Source organism: Hypanus sabinus (genome assembly GCF_030144855.1).
Source record: "Hypanus sabinus isolate sHypSab1 chromosome X1 unlocalized genomic scaffold, sHypSab1.hap1 SUPER_X1_unloc_2, whole genome shotgun sequence".
In the NCBI taxonomy this organism is placed as follows: domain Eukaryota; kingdom Metazoa; phylum Chordata; class Chondrichthyes; order Myliobatiformes; family Dasyatidae; genus Hypanus; species Hypanus sabinus.
In genome coordinates, this window is record NW_026778968.1 from 1,188,772 (window position 1) to 1,206,215 (window position 17,444).

General features: G+C 50.3%; 1 protein-coding gene across 1 annotated transcript in view; it reads left to right on the forward strand.

Moving 5' to 3' along the window:
• The window catches only part of tubg1 (tubulin, gamma 1), a 109,275-nt gene extending 92,499 nt beyond the window's left edge, over positions 1-16,776 (forward strand). Inside the window, exons 8-11 of the mRNA XM_059957816.1 lie at positions 1,839-1,988; positions 10,890-11,042; positions 14,272-14,433; positions 15,718-16,776. Coding sequence (XP_059813799.1) covers positions 1,839-1,988; positions 10,890-11,042; positions 14,272-14,433; positions 15,718-15,915 — 663 coding nt within the window. The 3' untranslated portion in view covers positions 15,916-16,776. The remainder of the gene's footprint in view (positions 1-1,838; positions 1,989-10,889; positions 11,043-14,271; positions 14,434-15,717) is intronic.
• Positions 16,777-17,444: the final 668 nt, after the last annotated feature.

Below are 17,444 nucleotides of genomic sequence, written 5' to 3' on the forward strand. Positions count from 1 at the left end.
TGAATTATAGGAAAGGTGTCAAAATAGAGAGAGTACAGAGGAGATTTACTAGAATGTTACCTGGGTTACAGAGAAAGGTTGAACAAGTTAGGTCTTTATTGTTTGGAGCATAGAAGGTTGAGGGGGGACTTGATAGAGGTATTTAAAATTATGAGGGGGATAGATAGAGGGGATAGGCTTTTTCCATTGAGAGTAGGGGAGATTAAAACAAGAGGACAAGAGTTGAGAGTTAAGGGGCAAAAGTTTAGGGGTAACACGAGGGGGAACTTCTTTACTCAGAGAGTGGTAGCTGTGTGGAATGAGCTTCCGGTAGAAGTGGTAGAGGCAGGTTCGGTATTGTCATTTTGCCCTTAAACATAGAGGATCGACCTTTCACTTGTAAAAATGCCATTCCTTCTCTCAGTTCCTCCGTCTCCACTGCTCTCAGGATGAGGCTTTTCATTCCAGGACAACTAAAGCGTCCCCCTTCTTCAAAGAAAGGGGCTTCCCTTCTCCAGCATCAATGTAGCATTCACCCGCATCACCTCCACTTCGCGCACATTTGTCCTCCCCCCTCCCTCCCGCCACCACACCCGTGGTAGGATTCCTCCTGTCCTCATCTGCCACCCACCAGCCCAAGCCTCCATGTCTAGCTCATAATTCAACGTAACTTCCGCCATCTCCAGCGGGATCCCACTACCAAGCACAGCTTTCCCTCCCCACTTCCTGCTTTCTGCAGAGAATCCTTCCAACGCGACTCCCTGGTGCATTCGTCCCTCCCCGCTGATCCACCTCCTGGCACTTATCCCTGCAAGCAGAACAAATGCTGCCCCTGCCCCTGCCCCTGCCCCTGCTCCTCCTCCTCCACGACCCAAGCAGTCCTTCCAGTCGAGGCCTTCACCTGTGAGTCTGTACCCGGAGCAGCCTCCTGGGTATCGGTGAGACCGCTTCGTCTGCTCAGTCTGCCACGAAAAGCGGGATTTTCCATTGGGTAGTCATTTCAATTCCACTTCCTCTTCCCATTCCAACATGTCAGCCCACGGCCTCTTCTGATGAGACCGCACTCCCTTCCGTCTGGGTGGCCTCCAACCTGATGGCATGAACAGCGATTTCTCAAGCTGCCCAAAACCTCCCCCTTCCCTTTCCTCCATGGCCATCTACCCTCTCCTATCAGATTCCCTTCTCTCCAGCCGATAACCTCTTACATCACTCAACTGCCCAGCTCTCTACTTCACCCGCTCCCCCAGTCTGACTCCTTCCCCCTCCCTTTCCAGCCCCGATCCAGGGTCTCGGCCCGAAACGTCGTCTCTTTACTCTTTTCCACAGACGCTGAGTTCCTGCAGCACTTTGTGTGTGTGTTGCATCAAAATTGTGCGGGGTATAGATAGGGTAAATGCAAGCAGGCTTTTCCACTGAGATGGGGTGGGGCTACAAGTAGAGGTCGTGGGTTAAGGGTGAAAGGTGAGAAGTTTAAGGGGATCATGAGGGGTAACTTCTCAGAGGGTGGTGAGAATGTGGAATGAGCTGCCAGTACAGGTGGTGCGTGCGAGCTTGATTTCAATGTTAGAGAGGAGTTTGGACAGCTACGTGTGGAGTCGAGGTGTGGAGAGCCTCAGTCTGTGTGCAGGTAGATGGGAGTCACAGTTTGGCACAGCCTAGATGGGCTGAAGGGCCTGTTTCTGTGCCGGTCGAGTGTACTGAGCACAGCCTAGATGGGCTAAAGGGCCTGTTCCTGTGCCGGTCGAGTGCCCTCCAGTCGAGTGTGCCTTGCTGAGCTACAGCGATTTGCTGGAACACCTACTCCGTGTTTTTATTTTAGTTGCAACACAACTTTGTGATTGATTTTTCTCCCCCCTCAGGTATCCACCATCATGTCTGCAAGTACCACCACTCTGCGTTACCCCGGATACATGAACAACGATCTGATCGGCCTCATTGCTTCGCTCATTCCCACTCCGAGGCTACACTTCCTTATGACTGGCTACACTCCGCTGACCACGGATCAGTCGGTATGTGCTGTTGGGTGTTGTGTCTTCGACGACTTTTTGACGTAATTAATTGGTTTGTCACGCAGCGTGGTGAGGATCTGTGTCGGAGAGGGTCGATGTGTTCCACATTTCCGGTATGGTGTACGGATCTGTGTTCCACGGTGTATAAATCTGCACTTGTAAATTGTTCAATATTAATTTGGGTACTGTGGTCTTCAACTGCTCTTGCTCGTTCTCTCTCTCTCTCTCTCCCCCCCTCTCTCTCTCTCCCCCCTCTCTCTCTCCCCCTCCCTCCCTCCCTCTCCCTCGCTCTCTCTCCTCCCCCTCCCCCCATCTCCATGTTCCCCTCTCTGTTCGTTCTCTCTGTCTCTTGCTCTTGCTTGTGCTGTGTGTGTGTCTCTCTCTCTCTCCCGCTGCCCCCTCTCCATGACCTCTCTGTTTGTTCTCTCTCTCCCTCTCTCTCTCTCACCCTCGCTCTCTCTCCTCCCCCCCATCTCCGTGTTCCCCTCTCTGTTTGTTCTCTGTGTCTTGCTCTTGCTTGTGCTGTGTGTGTGTCTCTCTCTCTCCCCCGCCCTCCCCCTCTCCACGACTTCTCTGTTTGTTCTCTCTCTCTCTCTCTCTCTCTCCCCCCTCTCCCTCTCCCACTCCCCTCCCGTCTCTCTCTTCCTCTCCCTCCTTCCCTTACCTCTCTCTCCCTCCCGTATCTCTCTCACTATCTCTCCTCTCACTCGTGCTCTCTGTCCAACGGTCTCCCTCGAGACCCCTCTGGCCCTTCGAGCCATGCCGCCCGGCGGCCCCCGATCTGACCCTGGCCTAATCACAGTACGATTTCCAAAGGCCAGTAGCCTCCTCGCCGGTGTCACCTTTGGGCCGTGGGAGGAGACCCGCAGCTTGCACGAGGAGGATGAGCCGATGACATCAACCGTGAACTGTGATGTCCCAAGCTGTTGAAGAGTCACGTTGATTGCTACGTTACTGAGGCCCCCGTAGCAATGGAAACTGTTAGTGACTTTCACCTACTGTCATAAGAATGATTTTGCAAGGGCAGTATTTAAAAAAAAATAGTTTCAGTATTTTGATACTGTATTCTCATTTTGCCTAGTTTTAGAGTTCTCAGCTCCTGGACAAAATCCGTAACCCTCGACACTACTGCACCTACTGTGGGTCTCAGAATTTAAAAACCGCTCTCAGGTCACCACTGACAAGTTTGCAGTGAGAGTCTCTCCACTCTCCTCGGGACCGAAGCCCTCCGTTCCAGAAAGTACGGCGACCGAAGTCCGAGCGGCCAGAATGTCGCAGAATGCAGAGGAGGGTGAAAGGAAAAGCGGAGGCGAAATGGCCCATGTTGTGAGAACCATGGGAGAGGGGTAATGAAAAATACAGTGATTGCAGAGAGAAGAGCAGTGCTTTTCTGTAGGCGTGCAAATTGTAAGAGACGGTGTAGTGTCAGTTTAGGATGAAGGGAATGATCTATTTGGCAGAAGGCTTATCTGGAGCATTAAGCACGTGAACGGGCTCCATCTCTACCAAGATCTCAGGAAGAGAGGTTGTCGAGTCGAAGGAATTTAACACAAGATACAGGTGACCGTCGTGACTGTTAAACTAGTTGCTGGGCCAGGACTTTACCAGGAGGAAGGTGCTGTCTGGATCTCAGGACGAGAGGTTGCAGAGTCAAGGGGAATTTAACACAAGACACATCAAACATGGAAGAATACAGCAACAGGAACAGGGGCCCACAATGTGTGCCGAACCGGCCTGAAGACAAAAACACCCAAACACGAATCCCCCCTACGTACGGATGAGGATGGTGACCCTTTAAACAAGTTGCCGGGTCAGGACGTTACCAAGAGGATTTATTTGGTTTTTATTTATTTATTGAGACTTGGTGCAGGATAGGCCCAGCAAACCCCAAGTTAACCGCAGCCTAATCACAGGACAGTTTGCAATGACCAGTCACCCCTCTGACCGGCAGGTGTTTGGACAGTGGCAGGCTGCAGGGAGAGCGTGCAAACTCCTTACAGGCAGTGGCAGGAGTTTTACACAAGATACAGGTGACCGTCGTGACCGTTTGCCAGGTCAGGGTGAGGTGTGATCTGCACGTGGGGTGGGAAGGGGGCAGGGGGTGTAAGCAAGGTCCTAATTAAATACTCTTGCTTTGATTTCACCAGGGAGAGCATAGAGGCTTAACAATTGGGGAGGGGTTTACTGATATTGAGGGAGAACTGGAGGGTTGACAATTAGTGGGGTTTGTCGATATTGAGGGAAAACTGGAGGGTTGACAGTTGGGAGGGGTTTGCTGATATTGAGGGAGAACTGGAGGGTTGACAATTAGGGGAGGGGTTTGCTGATATTGAGGGAGAACTGGAGGGTTGACAATTAGGGGAGGGGTTTGCTGATATTGAGGGAGAACTGGAGGGTTGACAATTAGGGGAGGGGTTTACAGATATGGAGGGAGAACGAGGGTTGACAATTAGGGGAGGGGTTTGCTGATATTGAGGGAGAACTGGAGGGTTGACAATTAGGGGAGGGGTTTGCTGATATTGAGGGAGAACTGGAGGGTTGACAATTGGGGAGGGGTTTGCTGATATTGATGGAGAACTGGAGGGTTGACAATTAGGGGAGGGGTTTGCTGATATTGACGGAGAACTGGAGGGTTGACAATTGGGGAGGGGTTTGCTGATATTGAAGGAGAACTGGAGGGTTGACAATTAGGGGTGGGGTTTGCTGATATTGAGGGAGAACTGGAAGGTTGACAATTAGCGGGGTTTGCCGATATTGAGGGAGAACTGGAAGGTTGACAATTGGGGGAGGGGTTTGCTGATATTGAGGGAGAACTGGAGGGTTGACAATTAGGGGAGGGGTTTACAGATATGGAGGGAGAACGAGGGTTGACAATTAGGGGAGGGGTTTGCTGATATTGAGGGAGAACTGGAGGGTTGACAATTAGGGGAGGGGTTTGCTGATATTGAGGGAGAACTGGAGGGTTGACAATTGGGGAGGGGTTTGCTGATATTGATGGAGAACTGGAGGGTTGACAATTAGGGGAGGGGTTTGCTGATATTGACGGAGAACTGGAGGGTTGACAATTGGGGAGGGGTTTGCTGATATTGATGGAGAACTGGAGGGTTGACAATTAGGGGAGGGGTTTGCTGATATTGACGGAGAACTGGAGGGTTGACAATTAGGGGAGGGGTTTGCTGATATTGAGGGAGAACTGGAGGGTTGACAATTAGGGGAGGGGTTTGCTGATATTGAGGGAGAACGAGGGTTGACAATTAGGGGAGGGGTTTGCCGATATTGAGGGAGAACTGGAAGGTTGACAATTGGGGGAGGGGTTTGCTGATATTGACGGAGAACTGGAGGGTTGACAATTGGGGAGAGGATTGCTGATTTTGAGGGAGAACTGGAGGGTTGACAATTAGGGGAGGGGTTTGCTGATATTGACGGAGAACTGAAGGGTTGACAATTGGGGGAGGGGTTTGCTGATATTGAAGGAGAACTGGAGGGTTGACAATTAACGGGGTTTGCTGATATTGAGGGAGAACTGGAGGGTTGACAATTAGGGGAGGGGTTTGCTGATATTGAGGGAGAACTGGAGGGTTGACAATTGGGGAGGGGTTTGCTGATATTGAGGGAGAACTGGAGGGTTGACAATTGGGGAGGGGTTTGCTGATATTGAGGGAGAACTGGAGGGTTGACAATTGGGGGGGGGGGTTGCATCAGCACCTTGCTGTCAGGGAGGAAGGAGTGCCAGTAATATTGGAACACATTAGGGTAGATAAACCCCTGTTTGGTCAGCCCATAGTGAGGAGAATGTGAGTATTGTTCAAGGGGGAAACTTTTCTCACTTATATAGGGCACAGTGGAAGTATTGTGTACGCACAGACAGTGAGCAGTCAATTTGAGACCAGGTGAGGGACATAATAGACTGACCTGTGCTCTCGTGTGGAAGGGTGTTCATTACAAAGCACCGTGAACAATTGACAATGCAATACGACCATATGATATAGGAGCAGAATTTGGCCATTTGGTCCATCGAGTCTGCTCCGCCCTTCCAACATTCCCTCTCACCCCGCCACCCCCCCCCAGTCTCCTGCCTTCTTCCCGTATCCCTTCATCCCCTGACCAACAAATAATCTATCAATCTCTGCCTTAGATTTACATAAAGGCTTGGCCTCCACAGCCACCTGTGTCAATCAATTCCACAGATTCACCACCCTCTTCAAGAAATTCCTCCTTATCTCTGTTCTAAAAGGATGCCCCTCTATTCTGAGGCTTAGACTATCCCACCACAGGAAACATCCTGTCCACATCCACTTTATCTGTGTCCTCTGGTCCTAGACTCCCCCACTATAGGAAACATCCTCTCCACATCCACTCTATCTGTGTCCTCTGGTGCTAGACTCCCCCACTATAGGAAATATCCTCTCCTCATCCACTCTATCTGTGTCCTCTGGTCCTAGACTCCCCCACTATAGGAAATATCCTCTCCTCATCCACTCTATCTGTGGTCCTAGACTCCCCACTATAGGAAACATCCTTTCCACATCCACTCTATCTGTGTCCTCTGGTCCTAGACTCCCCCACTATAGGAAACATCCTCTCCATATCCACTCTATCTGTGTCCTCTGGTCCTAGACTCCCCCACTATAGGAAACATCCTCTCTACATCCACTCTATCTGTGTCCTCTGGTCCTAGCCTCCCCCACTATAGGAAACATCCTCTCTACATCCACTCTATCTGTGCCCTCTGGTCCTAGACTCCCCCACTATGGGAAACATCCTCTCTACATCCACTCTATCTGTGTCCTCTGGTCCTAGACTCCCCCACTATAGGAAACATCCTCTCCACATCCACTCTATCTGTGTCCTCTGGTCCTAGACTCCCCCACTATAGGAAACATCCTCTCCACATCCACTCTATCTGTGTCCTCTGGTCCTAGACTCCCCCACTATAGGAAACATCCTCTCCACATCCACTCTATCTGTGTCCTCTGGTCCTAGCCTCCCCCACTATAGGAAACATCCTCTCTACATCCACTCTATCTGTGTCCTCTGGTCCTAGCCTCCCCCACTATAGGAAACATCCTCGCTACATCCACTCTATCTGTGTCCTCTGGTCCTAGACTCCCCCACTATAGGAAACATCCTCTCCACATCCACTCTATCTGTGTCCTCTGGTCCTAGCCTCCCCCACTATAGGAAACATCCTCTCTACATCCACTCTATCTGGGACTTTCATCATTCGATAGGTTTCAGTGAGGTCACCCCTCGTTCTCCTGAATTCCAGTGAATGCAGGCCCAGAGCTATCAAACGCTCTTGGTGTGACAAGCCATTCAATCCCGGAATCATTTTTGTGAATCTCCTTTGAACACTCCTGTGCACACTCCTCCACACACTGCTCACAATACTCCTCACCACTGCTTTATAAAGCCTCAACATTACATCCTTGCTTTTATATTCCAGCCCCTTTGAAATGAATGCTAACATCGCATTTGCCTTCCTCCACCTGCAAATTAACCTTTCGAGAATCCTGCGCCTCAGATTCTTGAATCATTTCCCATTTAGAAAATAGTTTACCCTGTTATTTCTTCTATGACCATACACTTCCCGACACAGCTTTCCATAATAATGCTGCTGTCGGGGCAGGAATGGGGCCAACTATGTGGTCAGGCCTGAGCATGCCCACCAGGGGAAGCTCTCTCATGCAGAGCCAGACTGCGGCAGCTGTAAGTCATCTCTGTAACCCCACCCTCTGCTCTCTGTCGTTCAGTTCTCAGACATGTTAACAGAAGCCCCAGTCTCGTATCCTCCTGCAGCATCAAAAATTCCAAGATCTTTAGAAGCATCAGCGCTGGCTGAGAGTTTGCTGTCTGACTCTACAGACACAAGTGCCCTCTGTGTACCACAGCTGAGTTACTGAGCTTCGGGTAGCCTTGGTTCTGGAGTACACTTGCTGTTTGTTCAACAGGGCCTGATTAGCTCTTCTTTCCTGACGGAAAATCGCGCACGTGCCACAGATGACATCTCCCACTTGCGTGCCCCCACACGCCCTCTCACCCCCACACACACACACACACCCAGGAGAAAGTAAAGCACAGTGAGAGGACGGGAAAGGAGGAGGGAGACTTGGAAAGGTTGGGTGTTCCACACTGTTCGTACAGATCAAATTGTTACATGGTGCATTGAAGTAGAGAGCTTAAGGTAAAAGAAAACTTAGAGGCAAGTGATCTTACTGTGATCGAATTCACCCTGAAATTTGAGAAGGAGAAACTACAGTCAGATGTATCAGTATTACAGTGGAGTAAGGGAAATTACAGAGAGAGGAGTTGGCCAGAATTGATTGGAAAAGTACGCTGGCAGGGATGACAGGAGAGCTGCAGTGACTGGAATTTCTGGTAGCAATTCGGAAGGCACAGGATATGTACGTCCCGAAGAGGAAGAAGTATTCAAAAGGAAAGATGGCACAATGATGGCTAACAAGAAAAGTCAAAGCCAAAGAGAGGGCATATAATAGTGCAAAAATTAGTAGAAAATTAGAGGATTGGGAAACTTTTAAAAACCAACAGAAAGCAACTAAGATAGTCATTAAGAAGGTGAAGATGGAATACGAAAGTAAGCCAGCCAATAATATTAAAGAAGATATCAGAAGTTTCTTCAGATACATAAAGTGTAGAAGAGGGATGAGAGTGTATATCTGACCGCTGGAAAGCAGTGCTGGAGAGGGCGTGATGGGGGACGAGGGAATGGCAGACAAACTGAGTAGTTATTTTACCTGACCAATCTGTTTGGATTCTTTGAAGAGATAACAAGCAGGATAGAATTGGTAGATGTTGTGTACTTGGATCTTCAGAAGGCCTTTGTCAAAATGCCACACATGAGGCTGCATAACAAGCTATGAGCCCATGGTATTACAGGAAAGATTCTAGCATGGATTAAAGCAGTGGCTGATTGGCAAGAGGCAAAGAGTAGGAATAAAGGGAGCCTTCTCCGGCTGGATGCCGGTGACTAGTGGTGTTTCACAGGGGTCTGTGTTGGGACCGATTCTTTTTACGTTATATGTCAATAACTTGGATGATGGAATTGATGGCTTTATAGACAATAGACAATAGGTGCAGAAGTAGACCATGGTCGTATTGGAACCAGTTCAGAGTTGAGGTGAGTGAAGTTGTCCATGCTTGTTCAGGAGCCTGATGGTTGAGGGGTAATAACTGTTCCTGAACTCCAAGTCCACTCCTTCCACCTGTCCCCCGGACGTCGTCGACTCCCGGCTCCACTCCAAGTCCACTCCCTCCCGGCTCCACTCCAAGTCCACTCCTTCCGTCTGTCTGTGACCTCTCCATTCTGGCATCTTCATCTCTCACCGAACAAAAGACCCAGATCACCCAGTCTCAGGCACACAACAAGAAAAAAAACACTCCCTCCATAGAACCACAGAACATTACAGCACAGAAACAGGCCTTTCGGCCCTTCTTGGCCCTGCTGAACCGTTTTTCTGCCTCGTCCCACTGACCTGCACCTGGCCCATATCCCTTCATACACCTCTCATCCATGTACCTGCCCAAGTTTCTCTTAAATGTTAAAAGTGAGCCCGCATTTATAACTTCATCTGGCAGCTCATTCCACACTCCCACCACTCTCTGTGTGAAGAAGCCCACCCCCCCTAATGTTCCCTTTAAACTTTTCCCCCTTCACCCTTAACCCATGTCCTCTGTTTTTTTCCTCCCCTGGCCTCAGTGGAAAAAGCCTGCTTGCATTCACTCTATCTGTACCCATCATAATTTTATGTACCTCTATCAAGTCTCCCCTTATTCTTCTGTGCTGCAGGGAATGAAGTCCAATGAACAGTGTATATTCCAAGGCCCCTGTTATCTCCAGTCACAACCCAAACACTTCTGCTACAGAAAAACCATAACGTTAGCACTGAAACTTTCCCAGGGTGTTATACTCATAATGATGGATCGAGCACACGCACACGCACACTCTCTCTCTCTCTCTCTCTCACTCACGCACACACTCTCTCACACACACGCACACACTCTCTCACACACACGCACACACTCTCTCACACACACGCACACACTCTCTCTCTCACACACACGCACACTCTCTCTCTCTCTCTCTCTCTCACTCACGCACACACTCTCTCACACACACGCACACACTCTCTCACACACACGCACACTCTCTCTCTCTCTCTCTCTCTCACTCACGCACACACTCTCTCACACACACGCACACACTCTCTCACACACACGCACACACTCTCTCTCTCACACACACGCACACACTCTCTCACACACACGCACACACTCTCTCACACACACGCACACACTCTCTCACACACACGCACACACTCTCTCACACACGCACACACTCTCTCACACACACGCACACACTCTCTCACACACACACACACTCTCTCTCTCACACACACACACACACACACACAGCCCCCCCCCCCCCCCCCCTTTACTTCTTCCCATAGATCTCGTCTGTGTGTGTTGTTGCTCTGGATTTCCAGCGTCTGCAGAATCTCTTCTGTGTTCATAACTCTGCAAATTGGGCAAACGATTAATTTTTTTATTGGACAGCAGATCGTCTCTCCTTCGGAGGGGGGGGGGGGGATTTACCATTTCTTTGTTCGGAGTGTGGTGGGTGCTAGTGCTTCTTGTTGGGGGGTTTGCTGCTTGTGCGTGGGAGGGGGGGCTTTGGGGTTCTAACGTTTTACCTCCATTCATCCTTTGGGGTTCTCTCCTGTTTCGAGGGTGTCTGCGGAGAGTAAGAATTTCAGGTTGTGTAATGTACACATTCTCTGCTATTAAATGGGACTATTGAACGTAACTTCTGATTTCAGCCCTTAACTGAGAAACCAGTTGGTCTATGAGGAGTGTTTAAAATGGGAGCATCTTTGTCCGCAGGTGGCAAGCGTGCGGAAAACAACCGTCCTGGATGTCATGCGGAGGCTGCTCCAACCGAAGAACGTGATGGTGTCCACCGGCAGAGACAGACAAACCAACCACTGTTACATCGCCATTCTCAACATTATCCAGGGGGAGGTGGACCCCACTCAGGTAGATCTACAGATAACGGGTTTGAGAGCAACGCCAACCTTCCCACATACAGCCACATAACAATCGCAGCACGGAAACAGGCCGTCTCGGCCCTCCTAGTCCGTGCCGAACACTTACTCTCACCTAGTCCCACCTACCCGCACTCAGCCCATAACCCTCCATTCCTTTCCTGTCCATATACCTATCCAATTTTACTTTAAATGGCAATATCGAACCTGCCTCTACCACTTCTACTGGAAGCTCGTTCCACACAGCTACCACTCTCTGAGTAAAGAAATTCCCCCTCGTGTAACCCCTAAACTTTTGCTCCCTCACTCTCAACTCGTGTCCTCTTGTTTGAATCTCCCCACTCTCAATGGAAAAAGCCTATCAATGTCAACTGTGTCTATCCCCCCTCACAATTTTAAATACCTCCATCCATTGCATAGTGCCAAATACACGGGTCGACAGTGTCTGTTGTCCACAGAGAGTTTAGTAAGGCAGTTGACGTGGTCCCCAGTAGCAGTTTTTTATGGAAGATGTCGAATCATGGGATTTAAGGTGACTTTGTAATTTCATTCATTCCTGGCCTGCTCATAGAAAGGGTTAATTATCCCCAGGGATCCGTCGTGCGGCTTCTGCTGTTTGTCATGTGTATTAGTAACTTGGGTAAAAATGTACATTGGGGGGGGGTTAGTAAGTTTGCAGAGAAGTCTAAAGAATCGTGGATCAAAACACAAAAATACGACTGCAGATGCTGTGGATCAAAGGATACGTACACGATGTTGGAAGAACTCAGCAGGTCAGGCAGCATCCGTGAGAAAAGAGTAGCCAACGTTTCGGGCCGAGACCCTTCATCAGGAATGGTGGGGGGGGGGGGGAGAGAGGGCCGAAGCCCAGTAATAGAGATAGGGGAGGGGGTAGGGCCTGGAGGTGCCAGGTGGAGAACCAATCAGAGGAAGGATAAAGGAGGGAGGGGATAAGCATGAAAGAACTGTAGAGATAAAGGAGCAGAAAGTTGAAAGGGGAGAGGGGCAGAGAGGGACCTAGGGTGGGGGGGAGGGGGAGGGAATTATTGGAAGTTGGAGAATTCAATGTTCATACCACCAGGCTGGAGGCTACCCAGACGGTAGATGAGATGTTGCTCCTCCAACCTGAGTTTGGCCTCATCATGGCAGTAGAGGAGGCCACGTGTGGACATATCTAGATGGGAATGAGAGGTAAGGTTGAAGTGGGTGGCAACCGGGAGGTCCTGTCTGTTGTGGCGGACGGAGCGAGGGTGCTTGACGAAGCGGTCCCCTAATCTGTGTTGGGTCTCGCCGATGTAGAGGAGGCCGCACCCGGAGCACCGGATACAATGGACGACTCCAGTAGGCTCACAGGTGAAGGTTCCGCCACCTTCAACAGGACCCCACCAACCAGCACATCTTTCCCTCCCTACCCCTCTCAGCTTTTTGCAGGGATCGTTCCCTCCGCGACTACCTGGTCCACACGTCCCTCCCCACAGAACTCCCACCCGGCACTTATCCCTGCAAGCGCAAATGCTACACCTGTCCCCACACCTCCCCCCTTACCACCCATTCCGGGCCCCAGACAGTCCTTCCAGGTGAGGCAACACTTCACCTGTGAGTCTACTGGAGTTGTCCATTGTATCCGGTGCTCCGGGTGCGGCCTCCTCTACATCGGCGAGACCCGACGCAGATTGGGGGACCGCTTCGTCAAGCACCCTCGCTCCGTCCGTCACAATAGACAGGACCTCCCGGTTGCCACCCACTTCAACCTTGCCTCTCATTCCCATCTAGATATGTCCACACGTGGCCTCCTCTACTGCCATGATGAGGCCAAACTCAGGTTGGAGGAGCAACACCTCATCTACCGTCTGGGTAGCCTCCAGCCTGGTGGTATGAACATTGAATTCTCCAATTTCCGGTAATTCCCTCCCCCTCCCCCTATCCCAGGTCCCTCTCTGTCTCTCTCCCCTTTCAACTTTCTGCTCCTTTATCTCTACAGTTCTTTCATGCTTATCCCCTCCCCTTCCCCCCTTTACCTTTCCTTTGATTGGTTTACCACCTGGCGCCTCTAGGCCCTACCCCCTACCCTATCTCTATTACTGGGCTTCGGTCCTCTCTTCCCCCCCCCCCCCCCCCATTCCTGGTCGGCCCGAAACGTTGGCTACTCCTTTCTCACAGATGCTGCCTGACCTGCTGAGTTCTTCCAGCGTCGTGTACGTATTCTAAAGAATCGTGGAGCTCTGGACGGTGAACAAGTCTGTGAACAACTCTGGATGGTCTGTCAAAAGGAATCAGCAGATGAGGGCAGTGAAATGGAAGGTAGAATTTAATCTGAGCAAGTATGGGAGGTCTAATGGAAAGTGTGCAGTTCATGGTAAGACCCTTTGGACAATTGATGCGCAGAGGAACGCGGGTTTTTATCATGGGTTCTGGGTCCGAAAGTAGAAACAGAAGGTGAATGCCATCTTAGCCTTCGTTGGTTGGGCATTGAACGTAAGAGTCAGGAAGTCATGTTGCGACTTTGTATAAAACTTTTGTTCAGCCACACTGGGAGTGTTGCATATAGCACACCCCATTGTGAGAAGGGGGTAAGGCTGTGGAAGAGGTTTACCAGGATTAGAGGGTACGAACTGTCAGGAGAGGTTGGGTTGACTTCACTGGAGAGTTGGATGTTGGGGGTTAGGGGTGGCGGTGGTGGACCTGATAGAAGTTTATAGACGCGTGGACAGGGTAGACAGTCACATGCTTTTCCCGGGGTCAAGACATCAAATACTGGCGTTTAAGGAAAGAGGGGAAGGTTGAAAGGAGATCAGTGGAGGTAGTTTTTATGGCGGCTGTCGGGGGAGGTGTGGAGGAAGATACAGTGGTGGCATTTAAGAAGCGTTTAGATGGACAGATGAAAATGTGTTCAGGCACAGAGATTCAGTTTTGGCCGGTCTTTGAGCTTGATGCAGACGTGGGCTGACGTGCCTGTCCACTGACGGAGATCCGCCAGGCTCGTACTGTGGAACGCTTCAAAACACTTTGAAAATCCTACTTTTTAATTTGGCCTACTTAATGCCTGTTGACGCTGATTATATTTACATAATTTGGTATATTCGATTTCTTTTTATTCAGTAGAATGTTTGCCTTCACTTGCAGGTTGGTTTAGCGTCACAGCCTGTGTAAAGGACATGAGTCTGCATCTTCATGTACGAAAGGTGCTTTCCAAGTAAAGGGTATTACTTTTGTTTGAATAGGTCCACAAGAGTCTGCAAAGAATACGAGAAAGGAAATTGGCCAACTTCATCCCCTGGGGGCCGGCCAGCATTCAGGTGGCGTTGTCACGCAAGTCCCCGTACCTGCCTTCGGCACACCGCGTCAGTGGTCTCATGATGGCCAATCACACCAGCATCTCATCGGTCAGTATCTGTGTCAGGTCCGCACAGCCTCCCATTTCCTCCCTCGCCTCCCCCTCGAGGCGTTCTATCTTCAATTATAGGCGAAACGCCATGGGAGCATCGAGCAGTCGGTGATAAGCAACCCGCTTCATCTTGACTGACCGGCAACTTATGATCCGTGCCTTGCCTGTGCACGCCTCACAGAGTTTACATAGCAATCAGCAGAAGGGATACAACAGTGCAAACCTTCTCAGGAAGACTGTCTAGCTCACTAACTCTACTGTTCCCCCCCCCCCCCCCCACCCCAAGCCTTGAGGTGGCACGCAGGGGAGCCGGGTATCTCGAGCCCGAGGGTGGTGCCGCGGATGGCCGGGTCATTGGGTGTAATTAAAGCGGAGGTTGATGGGATTTTGATTAGTCAGGGCGTCAGAGGTTACGGGGAGAAGGCAGGAGAATGGGGTTGAGAGGGATAGTAATTCAGCCACAATCGAATGGCAGAACAGACTCGATGGGCTGAACGATTCACCTCTGCCACTGAAGGAGAAATAAACCTGAAAACAAGTAAATAAATGAAAGAAGGAAACGTGAAGCAGAAATAGGCGGTAAAAGGAGGGAAAAGTGTTAGGTAGGATGAAAGGGTCAGCACCACATTGTGGGCTGAAGGGTCTGCACTAATCAGTGTTCCCAGTTTAACCTGGCTGATCGTGCCGGTTGAGGTGGCAGGGGCATTGCTGGATCACCAGGAGGCCAGTGCGATGACGCACAAGAAGGCATGGACATCCGTTTCTCCTGATGTGAAAAACCTCCACAGTAAATGGCAGCAGTTCAGGTAGTGACGGTCCCTGGGCCAGTGTGATGTCACTCGTTGCCGTGTGGACTGTCACTGGACCAGTGTGATGTCACTATGTGTGGGGACTGTCACTGGACCAGTGTGATGTCACTATGTGTGGGGACTGTCACTGGACCAGTGTGATGTCACTGTTTGTGTGTGGACTGTCACCTTTCCATTTTGCACTGGTTCTGTCTGTTTCCGGAAATCAACGTCCTCTGCAGGCTGCAGGATTGTAACAGTTGTCAAAGTTTTGTGTCAAACATGTAAGTCACTATCTAAAGCTCACTTGGTATGGAACCTGCATTGTAAAAATACTGAGTCACAGTTCATTACTCATGCAATACTGGTCTTTCGAGAATTAAATCCAGCTTTCAATGTTAATAGCATCCATCTGGGAGATTTCTGTGAGATTAAGCTGCACCTTTGTGTGCATGTTATGGCATTAAAGGTTTCTCTTTACTCTGCCCCCGCAGTTATTTGAGAGAACCAGCAGGCAGTATGACAAGCTCCGAAAGAGAGAGGCATTCCTGGAGCAGTTTCGCAAAGAGGACATATTCAAGGAGAACTTTGCCGAGCTGGATGACTCCCGGGAGATTGTCCAGCAGCTGATTGATGAATATCATGCAGCTACCCGCCCTGACTACATCTCCTGGGGTACGCAGGAGCACTGACCGCTGCGTGCCGATTCCGCCCGCTCTGTGTGCTGAGGAGTCGTCTCTGTGCCTGTATTTACGTTTCTGTAATCCTTTGTGTGTGAGACACTAACCGGAGGTGAGGAAGTGTGTTAAATCCCAAAGGCAAGCTGACGTAGGCCTGAATACCACGGTCCCATTCTGTTCCAAGACATGTTCTGAGGAAGGTTTTGGGCGAAAGCTGGCGATGAGGCATTGGCCATAAGGGTTTCGTTGTTTCTGTATCTGACTGTGACGGTGACTCACCGTGACACCGTTCTGCACTCCTGATGAGGAATGAGAGTTTGCATGCGTAGTGAGTCAGTGGGTGGGTGGGTGGGGGTGTGTGTGTGTGTGTGGCAGCATCCCGACAACCCTGGAAAATCTTCCACAAGCGACTCACGGTAAATAAAGCATTTTGGCAAAAGGTCTGCAACTTGAATCCCTTTGTGGGAATTCCTACTTCTGATTGATTGGATAGACAGTTTCATTTTAAAATGGATCAATTCATTTTTGGCCAAGCAGTGGCATCCACTGTCTGCTTGCGGCTGTCTGGAAACTCGATCTAGATCAGGGTCGGTCCAGGGGCCCCCCCCCCTTGCTTATTGGTATTGCTCCATGGCATAAGAAAGGTTTGGAACCCCTGGGGTAGATGTTTCTTCAGGAACGTGTGTTCGAACTCTGCTCGCGTTGGCTCGTGATTACAGCCTCTTCGGTTTCTGCCTTGTCCCGGTAAAACAAAGGCAATCTTGAAAAGATTGAAAGAGGTTTTGTTTACGTGTAGGAGGGGCTGGGGAAGTGGCCTGGTGTTGATTGAGCGTACCTGTATGACTCTGGCGAATAAAGGACTTCCTCTGCACAGCCGTGTCTGTCTGTGTGTGTGTGTGTCTGTTTTAGGGTAATTTGGGCTTCATGGCTTGGCGATTCAGAGTTGGTCTCACACAGTCGCGATTACTTGGCTGCGGTAATGAATGTGACTTTACCGGTCTTTTAACATTAAAAGACAGCCAGGTGCACATTGTTTACTGGCCAGTTAGTGTTTGAATTACTCTTTTGTGGTCAGAACCTTCACCTTCCCCCTCTCCTCTAAACCCATCATATCCAGTCTCTTAACTGAAGTTCTCTATTCCTGGAAATGCCCAGGCAACTTTCCTGTGATCTCCCCCCTCAGAGGCCAATCTCCTGTGTCCCCCCCACCTCAGAGGCCAATCTCCTCTTTGCCCCCGCAGAGACCTCCTCCACTCTCCTGTGTGGTAGATAGATTCCTCTACATCCCCCTGTAGTGGCAGATCTTGTCTGTGCCCCCTTTCACAGCAGATCCTCTCGGTGCCCCTGCACTTTTCTCTGGAGTGGTGAGCAGGGCTGTACTGGCTACTGTGTGCTTTCAGAAGTGATGCAGTCGCTAGGCTCCCCTTTCAGCACCACCGGCACCAGGTATTTTAAAGGAAACGGGTTGGGAGTTGGAGACACACTGGCAGCCTTTCATGATCACCATCTGCATCCTGGGAGCACGTTCACCCAAAGGACCA